We start from the raw sequence: 26,557 nt of genomic DNA, 5'->3' as shown, positions 1-26,557 counted from the left end.
AGCTCCCACCTTAAGTCTGTACTAGGGCCTTTCCTTGGGTAACTTCTCATTCTCCATAGCCACACTGAAATCTAAGAATGCGCCCTCATTCTCTTAGTGAACCACACACCTTTCTCCACTAAACAGGACCACAACTTCGTCTGGAGGAAAATAAGAAAAGTACCAGTACCCTCTGGGGATTTGTCCCTGGGCCACAGGCGCTAAGAAGAAACTGAGGAGGAGAAACGTAATCACACTTACAACACACAAATGAATGAACACAATAAATACCACAATGCAAAAACTTTCGAGAACTCACTCGCTCCCACAAGGCATGGATGGAAAAACCTACTTTGGTCCTCCACATTCTACAGCTGAGGCTTTCACGAATCGAATGGGCTGAAGCCCCACTGGCTCAATGCTTAGAGTGTTGTTCTCCACGGCCTCCAGAACAGCCGAAGCCAACTGAAAACAAAAAGCAACAAAAAGAATTAAACGATGGTAAGATTCAAAATAAGATAATAATTTTATAAGCTAGTCTTCTTTCAGTTTCACAGACTTGGCCTTAGACACTACAAAGAGAAGGGACAAAAAGCTCAAATCACAATCCTGACTTTATTACTTTCATAAATCAAGCAGTTATGATAGGTAACTAAGTTACAGTGGAAGAATTTTTGGTATTAACTGGAAGAGGATTAAAGGTATTAATTCCATTCCTTACCCAATATTACACATCTACTACAAAAGCCACCTCAAAATTAGTATCCTAATGCCACATCCTGATAAATTTATACAATAAATTCCAGTCATTTATATTAGCATTAGCAATATGTACTAATTTTAGCTATGTATTTTTTCATCTTATGTATTTATAGGCATAAAAATCTGCTTAAAAAAATTGACATTTCCCCCCCAAATCAAGTATAAGTCTCCTCTGATAAACGGGCAGTGAGGCCTGAGTTCCTCTGGGGAGGTTAGCAGCACCGAGAATGGCCGACAACGCACAGCCTACACGCCGGTCAGTGCGGGGCTCATCTGCAGTTCTCCTTACAAGGACGCTCGCTACAGCTCGATCCTCAAAAGGCTTCCCTAAGACTCTCAGGACTGAATTCCTTAAACATCAGTGGACAGGCCATTTATCTGAAGACAAACTTCTCACATATAAGATCAAACTGAAGTTATGACTTCTCAGTTGAATACGATTTATACAATTCCTGATCCTCTGAAATGATTTTTATCTGCCTACTTTATTCTTCCTCTTAATTCTATGACAAAGGCCACGTTAGCACCGTACTTCTGTTTATTTATAGACACACTTGGTGCTCTGGTTTAGGTTATGTTGGCCAAGGTGGAGATCAAGTTCACAGCCCTGCAGAGACCAGCCCAGCACTTAACTCAAAACCACACCCTAGATCCTCACACGTGTTTACCGTGTGATGATGAGCCCGTAACTGCCTGTCCCAGAGCAAGTACAGAACTTGGCTTAAACTGAAAACTGGACCTGGGTGTGTATGAAGCAAGCAGCTAGCCCTCTTTCCGTACACATCTGCCCGCCACACTAACACAGTACACATCTCAGTGCTTCTGAGCCTCGTCTCGAGAGAAGAAATATGTTCAGAACGGCAGGAATCGTGGGTCCTGATATGAAATGGAGGAAATGTTAAACATGACATTTTTACAGCAATCACATGTAAGACATTAAAATATGGAACATGAGAGCAGAAGCACAAAAGATCTGAATGCATTTCTATTAAAATGAAAAACAAAAAAACAACGCCGGGCCGTGGTGGCGCACGCCTTTAATCCCAGCACTCGGGAGGCAAAGGCAGGCGGATCTCTGTGAGTTCGAGACCAGCCTGGTCTACAAGAGCTAGTTCCAGGACAGGCTCCAAAACCACAGAGAAACCCTGTCTCGAAAAACCAAAAAAAAAAAAAAAAAAAAAAAAAAAAAGAAAAACAAATTACCTCACTTTTTGCGAACGTTAAGCACGGGAAGATATCTTCCTGGTAGATCTTGTCTAAGAAAGGACATGTTCTGTCCATCGTGGGCTCATCCTTCCAAGATCTGAACTCATTATACAGAGAGAGATCAGCCTGACAATCAGAGCAAACAAAAGCCACTTAAAGAACAAATAAAAACTACTTGATAAAGCAAGCCCTAATGCAAATATCATTAAAAGGAAATGTTCTTCATTTAAAATAATAAAAATTCAACTGTCCTGTAATATATGATAGCATTTTTCTTTATAAAATGATTGGCTGAGCTTTTGGGTACGATCCATCCCCTATGGAGCTCACAGACGTTGCCGTCTTCCTCACCTCGTGGGTCTCCAATACTGCGGCTACTCTCTCTCCCCATCTGAGCCAGGGGCTCACTATATATACCCAGGTCTTGGGAATCACGATGTCAGCAGACTGGCCCTGACTAGACTCATGCCTCAGCCCTACCACTACGCCCAGCCACACTGGGGCTCTCTGAAGACACAGACTGTCCTGAATATAAAAGGCGCTGCTGACCAGTGTTTTCTGAACATTATCAATCTGGAGCCAATCTAATTATTTATTAGTTTATTTAAACTGAGTGTGGCCTGTGAAATCTAGTGTGGGCTGAACACGGAGAGAACTGCTCTTTATTAAAGACAGTCCTAAAATACCTGCGTTACAGCAACGGGGCAAAGAGCAGCAGCAGGCACAGGGCCCTCCACTGACCACCGCATCACCCTGGATTAGCAGAAACAAGCCACGCCTCCTCTTGGCCCTCCTCTCCTGGCTCCCTGTACTCAGTCTAAGACCTCTCTCTACAGACCCTTGGATGGATCTCCTACCGAGGCCACTCCAGGCCACCTGCTGACACCGAGCAGCTCCTGCACAAGCCCCGCCCTGGGCCTTGCAGAGCTCCTGGCCATGCTCGCAAGTGCTGAACACCAGGTGAGCACGTGCTGTCGGCTGTCGTTGGCCTGGGATAACAGCTAGAGGTGCAGCGCACATTAAAGAAATGCAAGGCTGAGGGCACCATGCTCTCTCCTTCAGACTCTAAAGGTCAACCATGGCCATCTCATTCTAATCCATAAATGTCTTAAGCCAAAGCTACAGGCAAGAGGGTAATGTATATTAAGAGACAAATATTTAAGATTTTCAAATTCACTTGTGAAGTTAATCGAGAAGATGGAAATAAGCCCCGAAGCAGGAGAGTGAATAATTATCAAATGAAAGAGTTAAAGGCAATAGAGTCACTTCCTAGAAGCTGACTCTTTCGGGAACCATGCTTCCGTAAGCACTTTCTAAACACTTAATCCTGAGTGGTGCAAGGCGGACATGAAGACGCCCGGTTTATAGATAAGGCTAGGACTTGAGATAAAATGGCTCCCCCAAAGTCACACAGTGTGCCAGCTGATTTTGATGTCAACTTGAGACAGCTGAAGTCACTTAAAAGGAGGAAACCACAACTGAGAAAATGGTCCACAAGACAGAGCTGTGGGCAAGCAAGGCCAAGGGGCTTTTTCCTAATTAATGATTGATGGGGGAGGGCCCAGCCCACAGTGGGTGGTACCATCGGTTTAACAAGAAAGCAGGCTGAGCAAGCCAGTGAACAGCACTCCTCCCGCCATGACTTCTGCATCAGCCCCTGGACAGGATCCTGGCTCCTTTAGACAATGAAACATGACATGGAAGCGGAAGCAGAAGAAGCCCTTTCCTCCCCAGCTTGCTTTTGGTCAAGGTGTCTCATCACTGCGATAGTAACCCTGACTAAGATACACAATTAAGCCCAAATTCAGTTGGACTATTTAGAACCCAAAGCCCTGCACTGTGCACGTCTGCACACACGTGTGTCGAAAGCTTTCAAAACATCGCTGCGACTGAGAGCCCTTCCGTGTTTTCTGCAGAAGCGTGGACACATTCCACCTCACTTCAGATTGCTACAAACTGTCCTAGGGCAGTGCTCTCAGCCTTCCCAATGCTGGGCCTTTTAACACAGTTCCGCACGGTGCGGTGACCCCGGCCATACAATTACTCTCACTGCTACTTCTAACTGTAATTTTGCTACTGTTAGGAATCATAATGTAAGCATCTGTGTTTTCTGATGGTCTTCGGCAATCCCAGTGAAAGGGTCGTTCAACCCCAGAGGGATCATGACCCACAGGTTGAAAAGCATTGTCCTAGGGCGTGCTTCAGTAAAATTGTGTGTGTTTAAAACTTGCTGATGTTTTCACAAAGCACCAGGATATAAAGTGTGACCACAAATCAGAAGTGGGTGCAGGTGACCTATTCATATGAATTTCAAAACTAGAGAAGTTTACAAAGTGGTGAGAAGTCATCTACAAAGGTTTACTGTAAGAGGCAGGAGAAAATCCCTCACACTTACTGGGTGAGAACAACAAGAAAAGCTGTTTTAAAAGCACACTTATTTAAAGTCAAAGAAATCAGAACTAAAGTAACCACTAAAGAAGTGTGTTAGAAATTTAACAGAAACAAATACGAATTTCAGATTTTGCTATATTCAAAGATGGACAAGCACTAAACTTTTCGAGTTACCATATTTTTATTAATAACTGAACAAAGGTAACTCAGTTACAACAGTTAACCTCAGTAATTCAATTTAGTCACTCGGCTTCTATACACAAACTAACTGGATAAACACCAACAGCTTCTTCAGCAGGAACTAAACTCAACAATGACTACAGCTTTGAAGAAAACGAGGAATATTCCCAGAATTCTTGACCAATCCTCTTAGAGACAGATTTGACCACAGATGATAACAAAACAATGTTTAATAATTACATAACTTTAACTCTACACATTTCAAAATAAAAGGTATCCAAGTTATCTTTGTTTTTAAAATGTAAGGCTTCTATTACTTCTGGGTTCTCTTGTGTTCTTATTTAACTATTTATTTAATTATTTGCATCAAATCTAGAACTTTCTTAGTCACGCAAAACTCTTCTTCTGATTTTGAATAAAAAGAGCAAACAGTAATCTTCAAGAGAATCATCTCATTTCCTACTTTAACACCGCTCTAATGGACGTGAAAGCCACCCGCTTTCTCTTGTACAATACATCCCAGTTTGCTCCCTGAATGAACATGGGAAAGGCAGAAACTTACCAGATCTGCAGTGGGACTCTGAGGCCAGCCAGCAGAGAACAGGAGGGAAGGATCCCTGAAAACAACCAGCTCTAGATAAAGCCTCCCCCATCTTAATATTGCATATTTTGTACTAAAAAAAAATATGGTGGAAAAAAAAATCACGACGGACACCTCCATGACGGACATTAACCATGATCAGAGGACAGCCCTTGGCGAGTTACCTCTTTGCAGTCCTTCACCAGCGGCTGTATCACACTGAGGTCCTGGTGGCCGCCACTCATGGCACCGCTCGCACTTTTATTCCTCATGTGTCCCCTTTTAAAAGGCGTCTTTCCAGCCGCCAGAGGCTCCTGTGTTGGTGACGTGGGAGAGCTGGACAGCACGAGCGTCTTCAAGGCGGCCACTTCAGCTTGAAGTACATCGATCTTGAAAAGAAATCAGCACGGTCACACAAGCAACATGCTCGACAACAGATGCGGCTCAGCATTAGCAATCTGGTCAAAACACTTTCAAGGGCAGAACGTTAAGTTAAATTTGTATTTTCAGTGGACTAATTAAAGGAAAATAATCCAAGGATTTTGGGTTTCCATATGGCTTGGCTTCAAATGCCAGCAATGCCAAAAGAAAATTAAACAGTCAAAAATACGTAACATTAATGTGAATTTTCAAAATCATTAAGATAGATTAGCTTACAGTTCACTCCTAATATAAGATCTATATAGGGGTCTTCTTTCCCAAAGAATTAAGAAAATAAGCTTAACTTTAAAATGTGCCTACTGAACCCTTTTATGTGATTTACATGGCTTTAAGTAAGGGGGCTGAGATATAAATGCACCCCGGCGTCCAGTGTCAATGCACCTGTTATCTGACTCATGGTTTCTGCAGTCTCTAAATGTAGAATAAGCACTGTTTCTCCGGTCAGAACAGCCACCGATGGCTGCTGAGGCGCCCTGGCAACGGTGCTGACCGGCTCCCCACCGGCCCCCCAGTCCAGAACTAAGCAGTGAGACTCACTTTCCCTTGAGCTTCCTTCAGCTGCTTCTCTGCCGTGGCCTGCTTGACGTTCGCTTCTCTCACCATCTTGTGAGCTTCCTGAAAAAGGCAACACTCAAAGGTTGGAGACCAAGTGTTTCAGCATTCATTCTCAAAGCACATTTCAGCCGCCACCTATGACGGGAGCACAGCCATCGTGCCGAGGTCTACCCTGGATCTGAGCGTTCCATGTCCTCTACGGGAAAAGAGAGGACGTGAAAAGGAGGACCAGGCCCTCTCCACTTAGCACCTACTGGCCACGGTGGCAGCCAAGGTGGGTCCGACCACCTCAACAAACTCCCGCGCCAGGACTGCGACCACTAAACAGAGAATGACTGCAGGCAAAGCCAGCTAAGAGCGTGTGACCAGGGTCTGTAACTCTCAGTCACGACACATGCGTATCGCTCGCTAGCCGCAGAAAAGTATACAAACTGCCAACACCTCAACAGGAGTGACAACTGAGGAATTTCAGTTTCCAATGAAACACTTAGAAAGCGATACGGGTGGAAACCGGACTGCAGAGCGAGACCTGGAGAGGGGACTCTGCCTTCTCTTCAGTGGCCTTCACTTTCTAAAGCGACAGAATGAAACTGCAAGAATCTGCGGGTATCGACCTGCCTATCAGTCATAAATATTTACTCCTGACTTCTCTTTATGAGGCACTGCTCTGGGCTGTGACGAGCGAGAAGAGACAAAGGCCCCGCTCCTAAAGAGCATGTGCTCAGGGGACATTGAAGGGACAAAATCGGGGTAAGAATCCCGGACTTTACTCCAAGTAAAAGATGAAGTCTTGTTTTAAGGAAGAGAATAACATGATCCCATATTTTAAAGATTATGCTTTTGCAAAACAATCTGTGTAACAGATTAAAATGGATCCAGACAACATAGGATTTCGGAGTTCGGATTTAAGAACTTTATGCAAAGGAGATTAAGAGATATTTAATAAACACAAAGTCCAATGACTCCACCATGCTTGTGAGCTGCCAAGGGGCAGGGAGGAGATCTCCCTCACAGTTGCTCATTTGATCTTGTGGTAGGCACCAGTGGACAGCAGCTTGTCTTGTGAACATGAACCTCAGATGACATTAAATAATCAAATGTTCACTAGCAATGATTTATAATGAAATGGAATGAACACAGAGATACTTCATGCACCATCACGCTGCTTATCTGGCAAAGTCTGTAAGAACTGTCGGATGTGGTGAGCTCGGCATTTTCCTTTGGAAAACAACAGTTGTTGCGGATTTGCTAAAATTTTCTGGGGTAAGAAAAAGAAGACTATCTGGCAGACATTTCTGAAATAATAACCTATATACTCTGATCTCCCCGAAGATAAGAGGCAGTGAACTCTAAATGCAGAAGACAGAAATGCCAGAGCACCTGCCGACCTGGCTGCCGATGGACTCTTAGTGGACCCTACACGATCTGAATCCAGCTTCTCAGAGGACTGGGAGAGCGGACACTTCTAAAATCATCTCTGAAAGCTTCAGAGTAACAACTAGAACTAAGGCCACGAGAAAACACCAAGTGAGACATGAGGTGGCCTTTCCAGTCGCAAGAGGGATGCCATGAAAGATACAGAGGTGTGACTGATGTCCCCAAAGAGAGGGTACCAGCATGCGGCAGAAACATCTGAGAAGATAACGCGTAAGGCGTGAGTCTGCCAACCACCAAAATGTCAGAATGCAGATTTCCAAGAGTTTGGGTTACTTCCTTTTACTGTCTTTCTGGAGCTGACATGACGTAAGCACTATGGACACCACAGCTCCCAAACTTTCTCTACCTGAGATGTCAGGTTGGACATTTTATAAGGCTGAGAACACCAGTTCTAGGGCAAAATGGCAGAAGTATGTTTAGGACCATTTCAGAACTGTTAAAAATTATTTTTTAAATACATAACTTTTATCAGAAATTTATTCACTGAGAATTTGATATATGTGTGCAATGTGTTCTGGCTACTTTAACCCCACCCATCCTCTCTCCCTCCTACCCATCGGTCTTCCCTTTTACACGTCCCTTTCTCACGTCGTGTCTTGCACTCTGGCTTCTGGCACCCCACTTCTGGCACCCCACTTCTGGCACCCCACTTCTGGCACCCGACGTCATCGATATGACCATGTTTTGAACTATCCATGGGGCCCTGGTGTGTACAAGCATTACACAAACGACAATGACCGCATCATCCTCAGAACCAATCGAGGACAACAACTCACCAGGGTGAGGTATGGTCCCGTGAGCTCCTCCCAGTCTATAACAGGCCTAGGCTGCGCAGGTGCAGTGCAGGCTGGGCAGGGCTGTGGACACAGTGCTTTCACAGCCCTTCTCCAGATCTTCTGGCTCTTATGGTTTTTACCAACTCCTCTTTTTTTTTTGGGGGGGGGGGGTTATTTCTTTTTGCTTATTTACTTTTTGTTTTGTTTTTACATCCCAATCAAAAGTTTCCTTCCCTCCTTTTTGTAGCTCATCCCTCCCCCCAACTCCACTCCTCCTCCTCTGTTTCTCTTCAGATATAGGCAGGCCTCCCATGGATACCAGCCAACCACAGTATACCAAGTCGCAGCAAGACTGGGCATCTCCTTTTCTATTAAGGCTGGACAAGGCAATCCCTTAATTCCATAAGAGGAAAGTGTCCTAAAAGCAGGCCACAGTCATTGACATCCCCTGCTGTTAGGAGTCCCACAAGAAGACCAAGCTACACAACTGTAACATAGGTAAAGAGGGCCTGGTTCAGTCCCATGAAAGTTCCCTGATGGTCAGTTCAGTCTCTGTGAGCCCCTATGAACCCAGGTTAGTTGATTCTGTGGATTTTCCTGTGATGTCCTTGAACCCTTGAACCCCTCTTCTGCAGGATTCCTGTAGCTTCGCCCAAGGCTTGGCTGTGGGTCTCTGCATCATCGACTCATTGTTTTTAATGTTTTCTTTCTTTTAAATAAAACTCAAGCCAATGCTTCAAATAGCATTTTTTCTTTTTTACATTATTAATTTTGTGCATGCCATGGCATGCATGTAGAAATCAGAGAACAACTTACCTCAAATACTAAGATTTTCCTTTAATTTTTAATAACATGGAAGCGTGTGTGTGTGTGTGTGTGTGTGTCTCAGAGGACAACCTTCAGGAGTGGCACTCTCCTTCCACCATAGGATCCACCACCAGAGACTAAACTCTAGTCCACAGCTCACACAGCATGCATGTTTACCCACAGAGCCGCGTCAGTCTTATTTCCCTATTTTAAAAGGCTTGATATTGCCAGGCGGTGGTGGCGCACGCCTTTAATCCCAGCACTTGGGAGGCAGAGGCAGGCGGATCTCTGTGAGTTCGATGCCAGCCTGGTCTACAGAGCTAGTTCCAGGTCAGGCCCCAAAGCTACAGAGAAACCCTGTCTTGAAAAACAAACAACAACAACAAAAACGGCTTAATATTATCTAAGCACACACTACTCTTCAGCTTTATTCATTCATTGATGAATATATGTTTACATCTAGCTGGTGATAATACTACAGCAATGAACATGGGAACACAGATAGCAAGAATTAATCTTATTTCCTTTGATGTATACTGGAAAGTGAGATTGCTTGCCTCTAGTTTCAATTGGGGGGAGGCTGGGTTTTTTTGGTAGTTTTGTGGTTGTTTTACAACAAGGTCTCACTATATAGCCCTGGCTGTGCTGGGACTCACTGTGTAGACCAGGCTGACCTCAAACTCAGAGCTCTGTCTCTGCCTCCTGAGTGCATCACCACCGGCCGGCTCTATTTTTAGTCTTTATAATAACCAACAGCACCACATCCTTGCCCACATGCTGTCATATGTTAACAGGCGTGTGGTAACATCTCACCGGGGTTTGCTTTGGAATTACCTGACTGGTGATGTCAACCGTCTTTTCATACACCTTCCGCTGTTCGCACATCTCATTAGAGAATCCATTCGGTGCTGACCCTGCTCTTTCGACAATTGCCCCTTGACAGGCACACTTTGCCAGGTTTCCACCCAAGGCACTGCATTTTAATTTTGGTGACTGCTGTGTGCAGGTTTAGTCTCATGCAATTCTACCATTTTTTTTCTGTTTTCTGAGCTTTTGGTTTCATGTTAAAAAAATAATAATAATAATAAATAAAATAAATAAAAAAAAAAAAAAAACACCTTCCCAGACCAATGTCAAGAAGCTTTCCCCAAGTTTCTGCTAGTGTGGTTTCAGGTCTTTTAGTTCACTCTATGGGTCTGCTCACAGTGTGAGGGTTCAACTCACTCATCTACACGCGGATGTGGACATTCAATTCCCAGTGTCATTTACTGAGGAAACTAGTCTTTCTTCAGCCGGTGTTTATTAGCCCCTCATTAAGAATCAGTTGATTGTAAGTGCAAAGATTTATTTCTGGGCTCTACTCAATTCCGTTGGTCTCTGCATCCTTCCTCTCGTTGGTGATGCTGCAGTTCCCCCAGTGCTTACGATGAGGCTTTGCTTACTACTTGGTCCTTACTGAGTAGAATAACATTCCTCGAATACCTGCTTTATTGAAGATTCCATCATAAATTAAGGCTGACTTTTGTAAAATGAGTCTTCTCCATCTGTTGAGATGATCACGTGGTTTCCATCTCCTGTTCATGCAGTGTGGCACACAACTGATTTGCTGATGTCGGACATCTTTGTACCCCAAGAATAAATCCTATCTGGCCATGGTTATGGTTCTTCTCATGTGTTGTTAAATTCAGCTCGCTACCATTTTATTCAAGATTTTGCACCTTTGTGTTTCAAGACTACTGGCTTATAGGTTTTTTTCTCATGATGTCTTCCCTGGCTTTGACATTACAGTAATACTGACTTTATAAAATTCTTTTAGAAGTGTGAGCCCTTTTATTTACATTGTTTTCTTTGTTTTGGGTAAATATTTATTATTTTGTTTTACTGTTTAGTAAAATTCACCTGTGAAGTCATCTAGCACTGGACCCTTCTACTGGTAAGTTGGTTTTGGCTTTGTGTGTTTATTCCTGACTCATTTGTCATTGGTCTCTTGTGACTTTCTATGTCACCTTGATTCCATTTTGATAAACTGTTTCTAAGAATTTCTTCATTTCTTCTAGAGTATTATTAGCCTGGAATATGACTTCATACAGAACTCCATGATTCATAAAGGACTATGTGAATCATATAGGACTGTTAAGATTTCATGCAGGACTCTGACTTCATACAGGACTCTATGAATCATACATGGCTTTACAACTCATACAGAAGTCTTATGAACACATACAGGACTCTAAGACTCATAGAGAACTCTGACTCATATAGGACTCTATGATCTCACACAGGACTCTATGACTTCATACAGGGCTCTATGACCTCATACAGGACTCTATGACCTCACACATGACTCTATGACCTCACATAGACTCTATGACTTCATACAGGGCTCTATGACCTCATACAGGACTCTATGACCTCATACAGGGCTTTATGACCTCATACAGGACTCCATGACCTCATACAGGGCTCTATGACCTCATACAGGGCTCTATGACCTCATACAGGGCTCTATGACCTCATACAGGGCTCTATGACCTCATACAGGGCTCTATGACCTCATACAGGGCTCTATGACCTCATACAGGGCTCTATGACCTCATACAGGACTCTATGGCCTCATACAGGACTCTGTGACCTCATACAGGACTATGACTTCATACAGGGCTTTATGACCTCATACAGGACTCTATGACCTCATACAGGACTATGACTTCATACAGGGCTTTATGACCTCATACAGGACTCTATGACCTCATACAGGGCTCTATGACCTCATACAGGGCTCTATGACCTCATACAGGGCTCTATGGCCTCATACAGGACTATGACTTCATACAGGGCTTTATGACCTCATACAGGGCTCTATGACCTCATACAGGGCTCTATGACCTCATATAGGACTTTATGACATCATACAGAACTCTATGACATCATACGGGATTCTTATGAACTCATAAAGGGCTCTGACGACCTCATACAGGACTCTATGACATCATACAGGACTTTATTACTCATAGAAGACTCTGACTCATACAGGATTCTTATGATTTCATACAGACTCTATGACTTCATAAAGGACTCTTATGACACCATACAGAACTCTATGACTTCACACAGGACTCTTATGACTTCATACTGAATTTTATGAACACAGACAGACAGGACTTTATGACCTCATACAGGGCTCTATGACTTCATACAGGAACCTAACTTCATACAGGACATACAGGACTTTTAAGACATTAAAAAATCTTCAATATATCTTCCATCTCTTTTTAAAACTTTTTTTTTCCCCTCGGTCTAATAAAAGTCTTGATTATTTCTTTGAAAAATAAACAAACTTAATTTTGTTGATATTTTCCTTTTTTTGTCCTTGTTTCTATACCTACTATACCCCATCAATTCCTTCCTCTTGCTAACTTGGAGCTTAGTTCTCTTTCAAATTCCTTGAGGTCTCATCTTAGGCTGAGTATCTTCTTGTATTTTTCTGTAGGCATTTACTGCTCTGCAATTTTCTTAGTACTGCTTTTGTTGCCTCTCATAAGCTTTTACTATGCTGTATTTTCAATGTCTGTCTCAAGAAGTTTTCAAATTCCTTTTTTAATTCCCTCTTTAACCCCAAAGTTCAAAATGTCTTAAGTTTCCACATGCTTGTATTCTTTGCTGTTTTATTATTGATTTCTAACTAAATGTTACTGTGGCTGCAAAAGATTCTGGGACTCTTTTGTCTTTTTGAAGTTATAGTTGATTTTGTAATGTAACGTGAATTATCCTAGACAACAGCTCATGTACACATGAGAAGTATGTGGATTATTTTGTTATGTGGAAGGTTCTGTGTATGTCTGTAAATACCTCTGGTCTACTGACATCCATCCTACTGCTTCTTTATTTGATTTTCTGTCTGAACAATATATCCATTAAATGCAAGAGGTATTAGCATCTCCTACAATTACTGTATTGCTGTTTCTCCCTTCAGCTCTGGTAGTATTTGCTTTGTACATCTAGGTGCTTTGTTGTTGGGTACATATTTAATTGGATCATCTAATCAAACTGATCCTTTGTTATTATGTAATGATCCTGTCTCTTATTGACAGTTTTGATAGAAAGTCTATTATGTGCAATTCAAATACAACAATTCCTATTCTCCTTACCAGGTGCACAGACATCTTTCCCTACCTATTCACCTTCAGGCTGTGAGTATCTCCATGTATATTTTGATTGGAGAACTTGGTTTGTTTACATTTAGTGTAATTATTGTTAAGTACAGACTCACTCTGCCCATGTTGCCCTTGTGTTCTCTCTATTCTGTGGTTTCCTTGTTCCTCTTTTGTCTTGTTCACTTTCATTGTGGTTTGGTGGTGTGCATGTGCGTGCATGTGTGTGTGTGTGTGTGTGTGTTGGATTACTTTGATTCTTTTCTCTCTTTTGTGTACTAAGTACTTTATTATTTTGGTTATCAGAATCCAAACTAAACAATTCCCCATTATAACTGTTTTCAGCTGATTAACCTCAACTACATGAAGATACTTAAGACCTGCTCCCCAGTCCGCTATGTACTTTATAGCTGATGTCGGATCTCACTTCTTTGATCGTGTTTCCGTTAACAAATTTTTGTGGTTATAGCTACTTTCAATACTTGATTTTTAACTTACACATTAGTATTGAATCTTCCACATATTTACATGTATGAGAGTTTTAAACTTTTTTCTCCACTTAAAAACATAAAATCTATTCTTAGGTCACAGGAGACAAAAATAAGCAGACTGCAATTTCCTCACCTGTGATCTTTGCTCTTACACGTGTGAACATGTTCACAAACTTGGAAAAGAGAATTACTTTTCTCTCCTAGTATTTGGGGACAAACCAATTTCATGTTTCATTTTGTAATGGGAATCACAGGACACCCAAATTATGTATTATCAAGCATTTCTGTGATGGTATTTTGGATGAGATTAACAAATTGATATACTTTATAAGGCAGACTGCACTACACAAGCACAATGGGCCTCACCCCACCAGAGGAAGGCCTTAGCAGAACAAAAAGCCTACCGCCCCACCCAGTAAGAAAATCTGTTCTCCCTTCAGACTCTGAAACATGGCTCTTCCAGTTCTCAGGCCTTCAAACTCAGACCAGCTTGCCAGCTGACCTCATAGCCCTGGGACGTGGTGGCCTCCACAGGCAGGAGCCAGTTCTTTACCGTCTCTCTCTGCCTGCCTCACACACGCCCCCCTGCATCTGTGTCTCTGTGCCAACGACACTGCTATCCAGAACCAAAGCTGGGTAGAAAGCTTGGTCCTGAGGGCAAGCAGGAGATAAGAAGTGTACCAACTAATGTCTCTCAAATCACCCTACAGCAATGACTACACCTCAGGGGTTTGCAATCATAAAAGAAAATTAAAAATTAAGAAAAAAAAATCACAGTAGTCCCTAAATAACTGGTAAAATTTAAAACTAGAGTTACTAACCTTTCCTTTCACACACACACGTTTACACCACCAGATACTGATAGCCTATGGAATTGTAGTTTCTTCTTACACTGTTTTAAATTAGAGACTATATTTTATTATTATAATTACAGATTATATTTTCTTGCTTACAGGAATTATGAATACTCATGAAGCTAGCCATAGCCGTCTCAAGATTCCTTCACAAAACCAATTCTACCAACATTTAAAATTGAGATGTTGCTCTTGGCCACAACATAAACAGACCAACCTCAAATAAACTAGCTGTGAGTTCTTCCAACTCCTGCCCAAGTTGATCTCGCACTTTCGAAAGTCTCTCACATTCTTCATCTTTTAACTTCAATTCCTATGAGAAATTGATAATTTTGTTTTAGATCTCTTCGGTCTGAAATGAGATTATATCTACTATATAATAGTTATTAATAGAATTATAAAATATTAATACCACCTCCTAGTACCTGCTAGATGGAAGACAAACAAACAACCACAATTACAACAAATCAACACATTACATTAGATTTCTCCCAGAAAACGTCCAGAGACTAAATATGAATATAACACATAAAAAAACACTATTTCCCCTTTAGCTTTTCTCTGAACATATTTATTTCTCCCAAGCATGAACTTCTTTCAATTTTGCTTTCTAATGTCAATAAAATAAATGATTTTTTAAATGTTTACTTAAAGGGGATAGATGGTTCAGTCAGTAAAGTCCCCACCACAAAAGCGTAGAAGACCCAAGTTTGGATCCAGAACCCATGTGAAAAAGCAGGCACAGCAGGGAGACAAATCCCTGAGCTCACGGGCACAGCAGTGCACAGCAGTAACCCCAGCATGGAGGAGACAGAGACGGACAGATCCTAGAGCTCACGGGCACAGCAGTGCACACCTGCAACCCCAGCACGCAGGAGACAGAGACAGAAAGATCCCTGAGCTCACTGGCTAGCCAGCCTGCAAACAGGTGAGCTCCACACTCAGTGAGAAACCCTGTTCCAGCAAATATGAGAGAGCCGCAAAAGACAACAACCTTATCAGTCTCTGATTTCCACACACATGCATGTACATCCACATGCGTGACAAACACACACCACACACAAAATTGTATTCAAACATCAAAATACTTGATTTTATATGTTGAAATCACTTGAAACTAACCTTTCAAACAAAGATTTTAAAAAATCTGAAGCTCTAGCTGGGCAGTGGTAGCACAAACCTTCAACTCTAGTACTCGGGAGGCAGAGGTAGGCAGATCTCTGTGAGTTCAGGCCAGTCTGATCTACAGAGTGAGTTCCAGGACAGGCCCCAGAGCTACACAGAGAAATCCTGTCTAAGAAGCTCTGCCCAAGTCATTCAGTTCCTCTGACAATGTAATAACTAGTCAGGTCACAGAAGGCAGCTTAAGATTTTAATCTCCCAAAGACAACTCTTGAAAACCAAATATCCTAAGCTTGAGAACCTGATGATAAATCCTCAACAAAACCTGGCAGAAGAAATCCCTTGCAAATCTCAGGCTATAGAGAACGTGTCCTTGCTGTACAGGCAGTGAAGCAAGAGATGCAGCCCCACACTCATTACACACACCTCAAAGTGTAAGGACTCGCACGGTGGAGAAAACTGGAAGAACGTAGCTGAAAAGATGGGAAAAGCAGAAAGGTTTCCCAGGCCTCACTTGCGGGTGAATGAGACCAGCCATATGCTCCATCCCGGAGGCGGCGAGCGGCTAGGAAATGCGACACACGGCAGAGTGGTGAGCAGGGAGCCTCTCCCAGCACAGCACAGCCTCACACTGAGGGAAAACCTGTTGCCAGAAAACCACCAAAACACAGCAGACTGGTTGAGACAAGGCTGTGATGCGAAACTCTGACAGTGGAATGCTGAGGCGCCAAGGCCTCCAGAAACACTGCCCTAGAGAAAACCTGGCTGAACGAGGAGAGCTCCAAAAGATGCAAGCCATGAAAAAGACACACCAATCACAAGGAAGGCCACAGGCCATCCTGCTCCTGCACCCAAACCTCCTAATGTTCCATTAGAAACTCAAGATAAAAATGGATACATAAAGTTACAGTTAAACAGAAACAAGACGCTCTGGTATGCAGGTGACTGCAAACAGTAACGTGTTGACTATTCCAAAACCTATAATAAAGGATTCCAAAAACTTTGTCAATAGAAAACTTGGAAGAGCTAAATATGTTTAACATGATTTAAACACAACACAACATACATATGTATGAAACATGATAGTAACATATTAATACATATGATTTTATGTTTCTGTCTGTTTAAAAACATTTTTAAAAGTCAAGTTTCCTATAAGAGAGAAAAAAAATCGGATATGAAACTTCAACAGGGGTATTTTATGCTACAAAACAATGAAGTGTTATTTAAAAGACAAAACAACTCTAGACTCTAAGTTGAATGTTTTTCATCCAGCCAATCTTCCATAAGGCCACAAAGTAACACACCTGTAAGATCTCAGAAAATGTCTGCCCTATGAACCTCCTTGAGTGATGGAGTAGATTAAGTATCAGTAACTCTCACAAAACAAAACCTGCTGAAGCTTTATTAAGAGTGAAAAGGAAACTATAGAACCATGACTTGAAACATAAAGCTATCAAAATAATAAGAATAACTGAGATGACTCAATGTAAGAGTGCTTGCCTAACAGGACAAGGCCCTGGGTTCAGTCCATGGGGGTGAGGACACAGACATGGACACACAAACACACGCACACGCGCACACACATGAGGAGGGGAAGGGAGAGAAAGAATGGTGAGCCACAGACAGGATTCACATTTGCAAAGGACATACGTGATTAAGAACTATCATCCAAAACATGACAAGAATTATTAACAACATTAATAGAAGAAAAACTTTAAAAATGAACAAAATACCAGACCAAGACATTTCACCAAAGAAGACACACAGGTGATAAATAAGTTTCTGAAAGACACTCAATGTTCTCAGTGTTCTCTTTTATCCAGCAACTGCAGGTAAAACAAAACGCCACCAGACACCGTCAGAACGGCCAAAACCCAACCACGGAAGACACTGCACGCTTGTGAGGACATGGAGCACAAGAAAGTCCCATCCTCTGCTGCTGGGAGAACAAGGCGTGTGCTCACTTTGGAAAATGATTTGATAGTTACTTACAAAACCAGACACAGTCTTAACAAATGATCCAGAATCCTGGCACAGATCCGAAGAAACTGAAGACTTAGGCCTATATAAAAACATGCATGCAAATGTTTTTAGGGCTTCATCTGTAACTCCTCAGACCTGGGAGCAGCCAAGGTCCTTTACTAGGAATCCTTCTTAGTCGCAACTTCGGTCAGTCCAACACAACAGGTGAGCACTCGGTGCTAAAGTGAGCAGTACACCCATGAAGAGATACTCAAGACCCTTAAATGCATACTGCTAAGTGAAAAGCCAATCTGAAGCAGCTACTGACTGTGTCTTCAGCCACGTTACCTCCTGGACCAAAAGCAGGTCCACAGACACGGGACCCTAACAGGGCTGAGGACTGCATTACCCAATGAAACTCCTAACAGACACAAAAGGCAAAAACAGAAGACAGGAGCCACAGCGTGTCTGTCACTGGCAGAGGTGGAGCTCAGACTAGCTGCCGACTCTGACCAAAGCAGCCTAAATCCCACCCAGGCACTAAGTCCCCAAAAGCTTGTGCCAGTCACCTTTCCAGAGCTGTCCCTGAGTCATACTCTAAACAGGGTCACTCCCCAGCCTGGTCCGATCCATCTGAACTCTCCCCACAAGTGACTGATGTCTTTGTTTGGATGTATGCTTCAGGGTCTGCCTCAGCCAACCAACGCGTTGTGTTCTCTGTGTGAAGATCTCTTAGCATCTGTTTTCTTCCTCGTCAGTACTCTGTACTGAAACATAGCTACTCAATCTTCACTCCTTCAACACGTGCTAACTTGATGCTCATCAGGCAACTGTCTTAGTTCTGGAGACAGAATCTGAGAGCAAATTCATGGTTTTCATGAAGTCACTGTCTATGAGGGCTACAGAGCTTTTAGGCAAACTCACCAGGAAAATTCCTAAGTTGTGATGGGTGTGTACCAGGGAAGTTGGCACTGACCTACTGTAGGCATGAAGCAGTTAACCACATGAGGGGAAGGCTACAGAGAGGAAGGTTTATGACCTGTCTCAAGCAGCCCTGAAAGGCAAAGTAACAAACAGGACTTATCTTAAAGCAAAGGAGAATTACCAAAAAGAGAATGGGAGTCACTGAAGGATTCTAACCAAGGTCTAATTAAAGAAGCAACCAGCAGATTTATCATTCAGAATATACCACTGCATAGTTTAGCTACGTTTAAAAAGAAAAAAAACAAAAACAAAAAACACTGGAGAAAAAGATCACAGTAATTACTGGAATATTTTAGGCCAATGATATGAATTTAGATGATAACATGGGAGAAATAATCCAAGAGATGTACAGAAAACATCAGGATGCTATAAGCATATTTCAACAATATTTAAGACTCCATCTTCGGGGGGTTGCTCTTCCAGAGGATCTGAGTTCTATTCCCAGCACCCACATGGTGGCTCACAACCATCTGTAATGAGATCTGGTGGGTGCCCTCTTCTGGCCTGCAGGTGTACATGCAGTGCACTTGTGCATAAAATATAAATAAATAACTTAAAAAAAAAAAAAGAGTCCATCTTCATTATATTCCCAGAAGGGCTTTGATGTGTCCCCAAGCTAGCCCCAGACTCTTGAGGTCAAGCAATCCTCCTGCAGCTTGGCCTCCTCCCAAAGCAGCTGGGCTGTTCATGTATCACAGCACGGTCAGTGAAGACCTCATCTCCACCCAGAGCTAGAGACTAAACCAGCCAGCACCTCTGGTACACTACACAATCACCTACCACTGAGCTATGTATCTAGCTAGACTTTTTCATATGACAGACAGCTCATGCATACAGAAAGAAAAATGCTGAAAATGAAACGATGATACACTGGTTTTTTTTTTTTCTTCTTGGGGTTGTCATTTTGAGAATTCCTTTAGGCTCACAGAACAGATTTTTATCCTGTCACTCTGTGTTTCTTTTCAATATTTCACTACAGGGAGATACTTCTGAAGGTAGCTAACCTAGTAATTACGATCAACAATAAAGCATCCAACTCAATGAAACTAGCTTGAACAGTTAGCACCAAGTTCATGCGTAACTAGGCAATCACGAACGTCCTTATTTATTACTGTCTGTTACAATGTAAAGACCCACTCTGATTTCAGAGATGCTATAAGGGAAAAAAGAGGCGCAGCTACACCTTTTCTGTCCAGCTACCAGTTATTTTTCTCAATTTAATCTGGTTTATTTTTTGATAGAGGGCCTCACTCATAGAGATCCGATTGCCTCTGCTTCCCGAGTGCTGGGATTAAAGGCGTGTGCCTAATAAGGACATACTAAAGCCTTTATTCTACCCACACTGATCTTCAGCAACAACCTGGGGAAGACAGTTGATAACTAGAGAGTTACACCGTGATCTCTGGCACACCACACCTCTCAGTCTCACGGGCGGCTCCCCTATTAAAACACTATGGATCTGTTTCTGGAAAGTGATTTTCAGTCCTACAAGATTACAAAGTCTATCCGGGCGGTGGTGGCACACACTTTTAATCACAGCACTCGGGAGGCAGAGGCAGACAGTTCTCTGTGAGTTCGAGACCAGCCTGGTCTACAGAGCTAGTTCCAAGACAGGCTCCAAAGCTACAGAGAAACCCTGTCTCGAAAAACACAAAGCCCACCACAGAACAAAGATCCCTAACTACTTCACAGGAGAGCAACCTCTCTTCAGAGTATTTCACAAATAAAAGGTTAAGTTTCTAATATATTATACTGCTTATAAATTACTACCCATCTAGTATATTATGCATATGTACGTAAGTGTACAATATGCCTGCGTACCCATATACATATCCATGAAATCAACAAAATACAGCAGGACTACATCACACACTTCATGAACAAAACGGGAAGCTCAGAAAAACTGCAGTGTGCACATGTGTGGATGTGTAGATTCAGGAAGCGGTTACCTGGATAAAGTGGGCAGATAAACAATATAAGGGAACACAACTTCCCGTTCTAATCAAGACAGGGTAATGGTCCAATTTACCACCCACACGACACAGCTGAAAAACCAGGAGAACAATTCTGAAGCCACTGGGCACTTGCCAACAAAAGATTGTTTCCCAGAAGAGGGAAACAAAGTGAGCAGATGAGACGTGAGGACGTTCAAGCCCGAAGTTCAGGAAGTTAGAAGTAAGGGTCAACATGTTACACAACAAAAGCAAACTATTTAAAGGTTTAGACTTTGGACATGAAAACCACGAAGTCTGAGACAGGTCTGATACTGCAGAAGGAAAGAACAGCACTGGCAGCTGTGAGAAACTATCCACAATGAAACACAAACAGAGGGAAAACGACTAAAACAACAGAACCCCACACTCTAACACACATACAGAAGAGCATCACACTCTTAAGTGTATGTGTGCACATGTACACACACACGCACAGAGACCACACAGCCCAGAAGAAAACTATACTGCACGGGGAAAGCATAAAACTGCTTGCTTACAGAAGACTCTCCCAGCAGCAAACAGCACAGATGTCACAGACAGAGCAGCTCCTGTGGGAACCAAAGTGTGCGGGAAGTCAGCAAAGCAAAATCTTTTCAACTAAGAGAAAGAATACGTACATTGACCTCCAAGTCTACAGCCAGTGAACTGCAAAAACTAAAGTAGCGTATGCAAACAGGAAACATGTTAAAGGTGACCTTCAAGCAGAAAGAAAATGACAGCTGGAAATCTAGATACACTTGAAACCAAAGAGCAACACTGGAAACAGATGTGTAGAAAACTGAAGATTATTACTCATTATTTATCTCTTTAAAATAATCAAATGTTCAGTGCCAAAATCAAAGTGCATGATGAGATTTAAAATATATGATGTATATGATAATCACTGCACAGAGCTAGAAGAAAAAATACACTTCCAAGGTTCTTACACTGCACATAGGTGGTAGGCAGCTGGGAAGCAGACAGTGACAGGTGAAAGGAGTGTACTCTAAGTCATAAACTACATTAACACAACAAAAATTAGCCAGGAAGTCAAAGAAAGTAAGAGTGAAATTATAAAAATAATGAATACAAAAGGAGGAATAAGAAAAATCAAATAGAACAACAGAATACAAATGGTAAGACAAGAGATTTAGCCAAATTTTATCAATATTGCACTAAATATAAATGGCCTAAATACACCAATCAATGGGCACATATTAGTAAAGAAGGATAAAAAGCAAGACTTGCTCTAAACAGAAAGGTCCAAATAAAAGGATGAGAACAAGGCAGGTATGAATCACCAGAATATGCATGGCCCATGATGTAATTTTGATTCACAAGTTATCAGAATTCAGAAAATATTTTCATATTCAAATCCTCAAGACTTGAGTCCTACGTTGTATTAAAACTACATTACTCTCATCCTAATACAATTCAGTATGTATGTCACACAGTTATGCTTTGGTGGGAACGCCATGGTGGACAGATGGTGGAATATATGTCATGACATTAAAGAAATAAGTCTTTGACAGATTTTCTCGGTTTTTAAAATACAAATTGGTATTTGACCACAGCTGTCAAATTTATATACGTAGAATTTTTCTGATCATCCCTAAATTGTACTTTTGCTGTCTGTAGAATCAGGAGTAATACTCATTTTACTCTTAATACTGGTAATCTGTATTATTTATTTATTTATTTATTTTGCCAAAGGTTTGTCAATTGGGGGAGGTTGTTTGCTTGTTCTTTCAAGACAGGGTTTCTCTGTAGCTTTGGAGACTGTCCTGGAACTAGCTCTGTAGACCAGGCTGGCCTCGAACTCACAGAGATCCACCTGCCTCTGCCTCTCAAGTGCTGGGATTAAAGGCGTGCGCCACCACTGCCCGGCGAGGTTTGTCAATTTTATTGATGTTTTAAAGAATCCAGTTATTTTGTTTTCTATTTCTCTTGTTAATTTCACTGAATTCTGCTCTCTTTATCTTTCCCATTTTTCTACTCACTGTGTTTTAACTTTCCTTTGGTTTTTAGGCTGATAAAGTAAGATTGTTCATTTATGACTTTTCCTGGGCTACAGAGATAGCTAAACAGTTAAGAATGTTTACTGCGCAGTCATGAAGACCAGAGTTCAGATCCCTGCACCCACGAGACAAGTCTAGCATCCTGACATAAACCTATAACCGCAGCTCTAGGGATGAAGAGAAGACAGAAAGATCACTGACGCTCGCCATTGTCTAGCCTAATCGAGAAAATGGTTCAAGGAAAGACCTTGTCTCAAAGGTATAGGCAGAGAGCAATAGGGGAAACATCCCCTGCTGCCTCCGGGCCTCTGCACACACACAGGGGGACATACATCCCCTCTCACTCACACAACACACACACACATACACAACAAATAGATAAATATATTTCCTGTTTCCTAATGCTACACAGTTCTCTCTGCAATTTCATTTCAGTCTGGGGTAGGGGTATGATGAGAGCTGGCCATGAATTTAAGGACAAATAAAAAGGAAAATATCAAGGAAAGGAAATTCTACAATGTAAAATACAGACAATATTGACAATCAGCAGAAGAAAGGTGAAATCACCAAAATAACTCCTCCAAGTAAGAAGAACCAGACTGGAGGAGTTCCAGAGTGACAACCATACTGTGTTAGAGATAAAGCCGGACAGCCAGCAGTCAGCGCAGCGTTTCCCAGGCAGAGCTAGGCTATTTCACACACTCACGGATGCTTCCAATGAGGCCCAGCCTCAGTGAAGGCTGAGAGCAACAAGGCAAATGTGCTCATGAGCTGCATCCCAAGAAGTCATCCCGAGGGAATGGATGGAAGGACACATGGTTTTCTTACCCTCTGGGCTTTCGCAAGTTCTTCTTTCAACCTTTCATAGCCCTTCTCTCTAACTTCCAGAACAGATGGGCTTCGTAAACGTGACAGGCTATCCGTACTCAACCCAAAGATGTCATCGCTGCAAACAGGAGCCTCTGTGACGGTGGCGCCCTGCAAAAACTCCCTCTCAGCATTACAGCTGTCCTTCCTTGATGTCAGCTTCGTGAGGCCCACTGTCACTCCAGATGACACGGATGATGCAGGGTCCGGAACGTGAATGCTGCAAGGAGAGGAAGCTCAGAAGGTGTGCAATAAACGTTCCAAGGGACTAGCCGATCTACACTTAACTAATGGTGGGTCTGCGCCAGCTACACTTCAGGGCTCGACAGTGGCTACCATTCATCACGCACAACACAGAAAAGGCTACGGAGTACTACTTCTCGAGGACAGGGTCATGGCTGCAGCTGAAGGCTGAATCAAGTCTGCATGGCTCTAAGGGCACACACAGGAACTGATGACACACTGTATGACCTGTAAAACTCGAGATGAAATTTCTGTGACCACAAGTTTTACTGGAAGAGTCATATACATACTGCCTGCGGAACAAAACTGAAGAACCAGTACAAAACCTGTATGGCCGGGGGCTGGAGAGAGGGCTCGGAGGTTAACAGCACTTGCTGTTCTTTCAGAGGACACAGATTTGAATCTCGGGCCTGGCATGATGGCTAAAATCATCTGTAACTCAGTTCAGGGGACCTGACGCCGTCTTCCAGCCTCCACAGGTACTATACACGAGGTACAGATACATATGCAAGCAAAACATCCATATACAAAAAGTAAATACAATCTTTTAAAAAAGAAAACTATATGGCCTGCTAAACCTACAGTGGATATCTGCATAAGTTTGCCAATTCCTGGTCTAAGGATTAAAATATATCACTCTACAGGGCATACTTTTATCATTTAAATTTTCTAAAAAGGATAATTTAAGACATCAAGCAAACTTTTAAAAATAATAGTTATCCAAAATAAGTGTGATGGCTCTCTGTACCTGATGTTAGGTATCTGTGTGCTGGTGACCTCACACCCGACATTGGGTATCTGTGTGCTGGGATCTCATACCTGACATCAGGTATCTGTGTGCTGGTGAACTCACTCCTGACATCGGGTATCTGATATGCGGTATCTGCGTGCTGGGATCTCACTCCTGACATCGGGTATCTGATATGAGGTATCTGTGGGCTGGTGACCTCACACCCGACATTGGGTATCTGATATGAGGTATCTGTGGGCTGGTGACCTCACACCCGACATTGGGTATCTGATATGAGGTATCTGTGGGCTGGTGACCTCACACCCGACATTGGGTACCTGATATGAGGTATCTGTGGGCTGGTGATCTCACACCCGACATTGGGTATCTGATATGCGGTATCTGTGGGCTGGTGATCTCACACCCAACATTGGGTATCTGATATGAGGTATCTGTGTGCTGGTGATCTCACACCCAACATTGGGTATCTGATATGAGGTATCTGTGGGCTGGTGACCTCACACCCGACACTGGGTATCTGATATGAGGTATCTGTGGGCTGGTGATCTCACACCCGACATTGGGTATCTGATATGCGGTATCTGTGGGCTGGTGATCTCACACCCGACACTGGGTATCTGATATGAGGTATCTGTGGGCTGGTGACCTCACACCCGACATTGGGTATCTGATATGCGGTATCTGTGGGCTGGTGATCTCACACCCGACATTGGGTATCTGATATGAGGTATCTGTGGGCTGGTGACCTCACACCCGACATTGGGTATCTGATATGAGGTATCTGTGGGCTGGTGACCTCACACCCGACATTGGGTATCTGATATGAGGTATCTGTGGGCTGGTGACCTCACACCCGACATTGGGTATCTGATATGCAGTATCTGTGTGCTGGGATCTCACTCCTGACATTGGGTATCTGATATGAGGTATCTGTGGGCTGGTGACCTCACATCCGACATTGGGTATCTGATATGAGGTATCTGTGGGCTGGTGACCTCACACCCGACATTGGGTATCTGATATGAGGTATCTGTGGGCTGGTGACCTCACACCCGACATTGGGTATCTGATATGAGGTATCTGTGGGCTGGTGATCTCACACCCGACATTGGGTATCTGATATGAGGTATCTGTGGGCTGGTGATCTCACACCCGACATTGGGTATCTGATATGAGGTATCTGTGGGCTGGTGATCTCACACCCGACATTGGGTATCTGATATGCGGTATCTGTGGGCTGGTGATCTCACACCCGACATTGGGTATCTGATATGAGGTATCTGTGGGCTGGTGATCTCACACCCGACATTGGGTATCTGATATGCGGTATCTGTGGGCTGGTGATCTCATACCTGACATTGGGAATCTCCGCACAGTTTAAACGCCTAGGGGATGAGTACACAGGCTGTGTGGGAAGATCAGAAAGATCTAAGGCATTAGCCTGGAGAGGAGCAGAGCATAAAGACGAGGGGTGTGGCCGGTAGATGAGGCTCGGGGAGGTAGTCTGCTCTTGGGTTCCTGGGTCACACACACCAAGAAGGTCCGGAGAAGTAGGCGAAGCAAGGTTCACTTCATGGAAGCCTTCCAAGGGGTCATTAGCCATAGCAAAGACTTCATCCTAAGACACTCTAAGCTAAAGCCAAAAGAATACAGTTAGTTTTAATGACTCAATTCAAAACTGAATCAAAATACATAAGCTGTTAAACAATCTATATAAAGTTCACGCTTACAATAAAATACTGTTTAAAAAGAAAAATAAAAAACCTACTTAACATTTACAACGTGATCTCATGGTAGAAATACCACAGAAGGTAACCTGATTTGGAAGAGATATGAAAATACAGAAATATTGTCACAGTAGGTACAATTAACAGATATGAAGAATGAAGAAAAGCTTTCTTAATTTCTTAGCTTTGCTATCATCTATAACCTTGACTAGAAAGAAAGATAAACACATTTAGAACAAGTTAGCCTTAAGTTCAACTCTCTATCCTGCCTTGTACTGGATGTGACTTGGATAAACC

General features: G+C 42.7%; 1 protein-coding gene across 2 annotated transcripts in view; it reads right to left on the bottom strand.

Annotated features, from left to right (window-relative positions):
• LOC121459736 (RAB3A interacting protein) overlaps nucleotides 1-26,557 on the bottom strand; it is a 45,072-nt gene that overhangs the window by 6,620 nt on the left and 11,895 nt on the right. The window contains exons 3-9 of one of the 2 annotated variants that reach the window (XM_041669716.1): nucleotides 25,886-26,166; nucleotides 23,501-23,759; nucleotides 14,828-14,923; nucleotides 6,077-6,154; nucleotides 5,284-5,487; nucleotides 1,945-2,073; nucleotides 332-444 (exon numbers count right to left, since the gene is read on the bottom strand). In XM_041669716.1, coding sequence (XP_041525650.1) covers nucleotides 332-444; nucleotides 1,945-2,073; nucleotides 5,284-5,487; nucleotides 6,077-6,154; nucleotides 14,828-14,923; nucleotides 23,501-23,759; nucleotides 25,886-26,136 — 1,130 coding nt within the window. In that variant the 5' untranslated portion in view covers nucleotides 26,137-26,166. The remainder of the gene's footprint in view (nucleotides 1-331; nucleotides 445-1,944; nucleotides 2,074-5,283; nucleotides 5,488-6,076; nucleotides 6,155-14,827; nucleotides 14,924-23,500; nucleotides 23,760-25,885; nucleotides 26,167-26,557) is intronic. The other variant, XM_041669725.1, reaches the window with a different exon arrangement.

The sequence above is a fragment of the Microtus oregoni genome, unplaced genomic scaffold (genome assembly GCF_018167655.1).
Source record: "Microtus oregoni isolate MIOR12 unplaced genomic scaffold, Mior012 000001F_ref0000356, whole genome shotgun sequence".
Lineage (NCBI taxonomy): Eukaryota > Metazoa > Chordata > Mammalia > Rodentia > Cricetidae > Microtus > Microtus oregoni.
The sequence above is the reverse complement of the archived record's forward strand: the minus strand, read 5'-3'. Positions and strand labels throughout refer to the sequence as shown.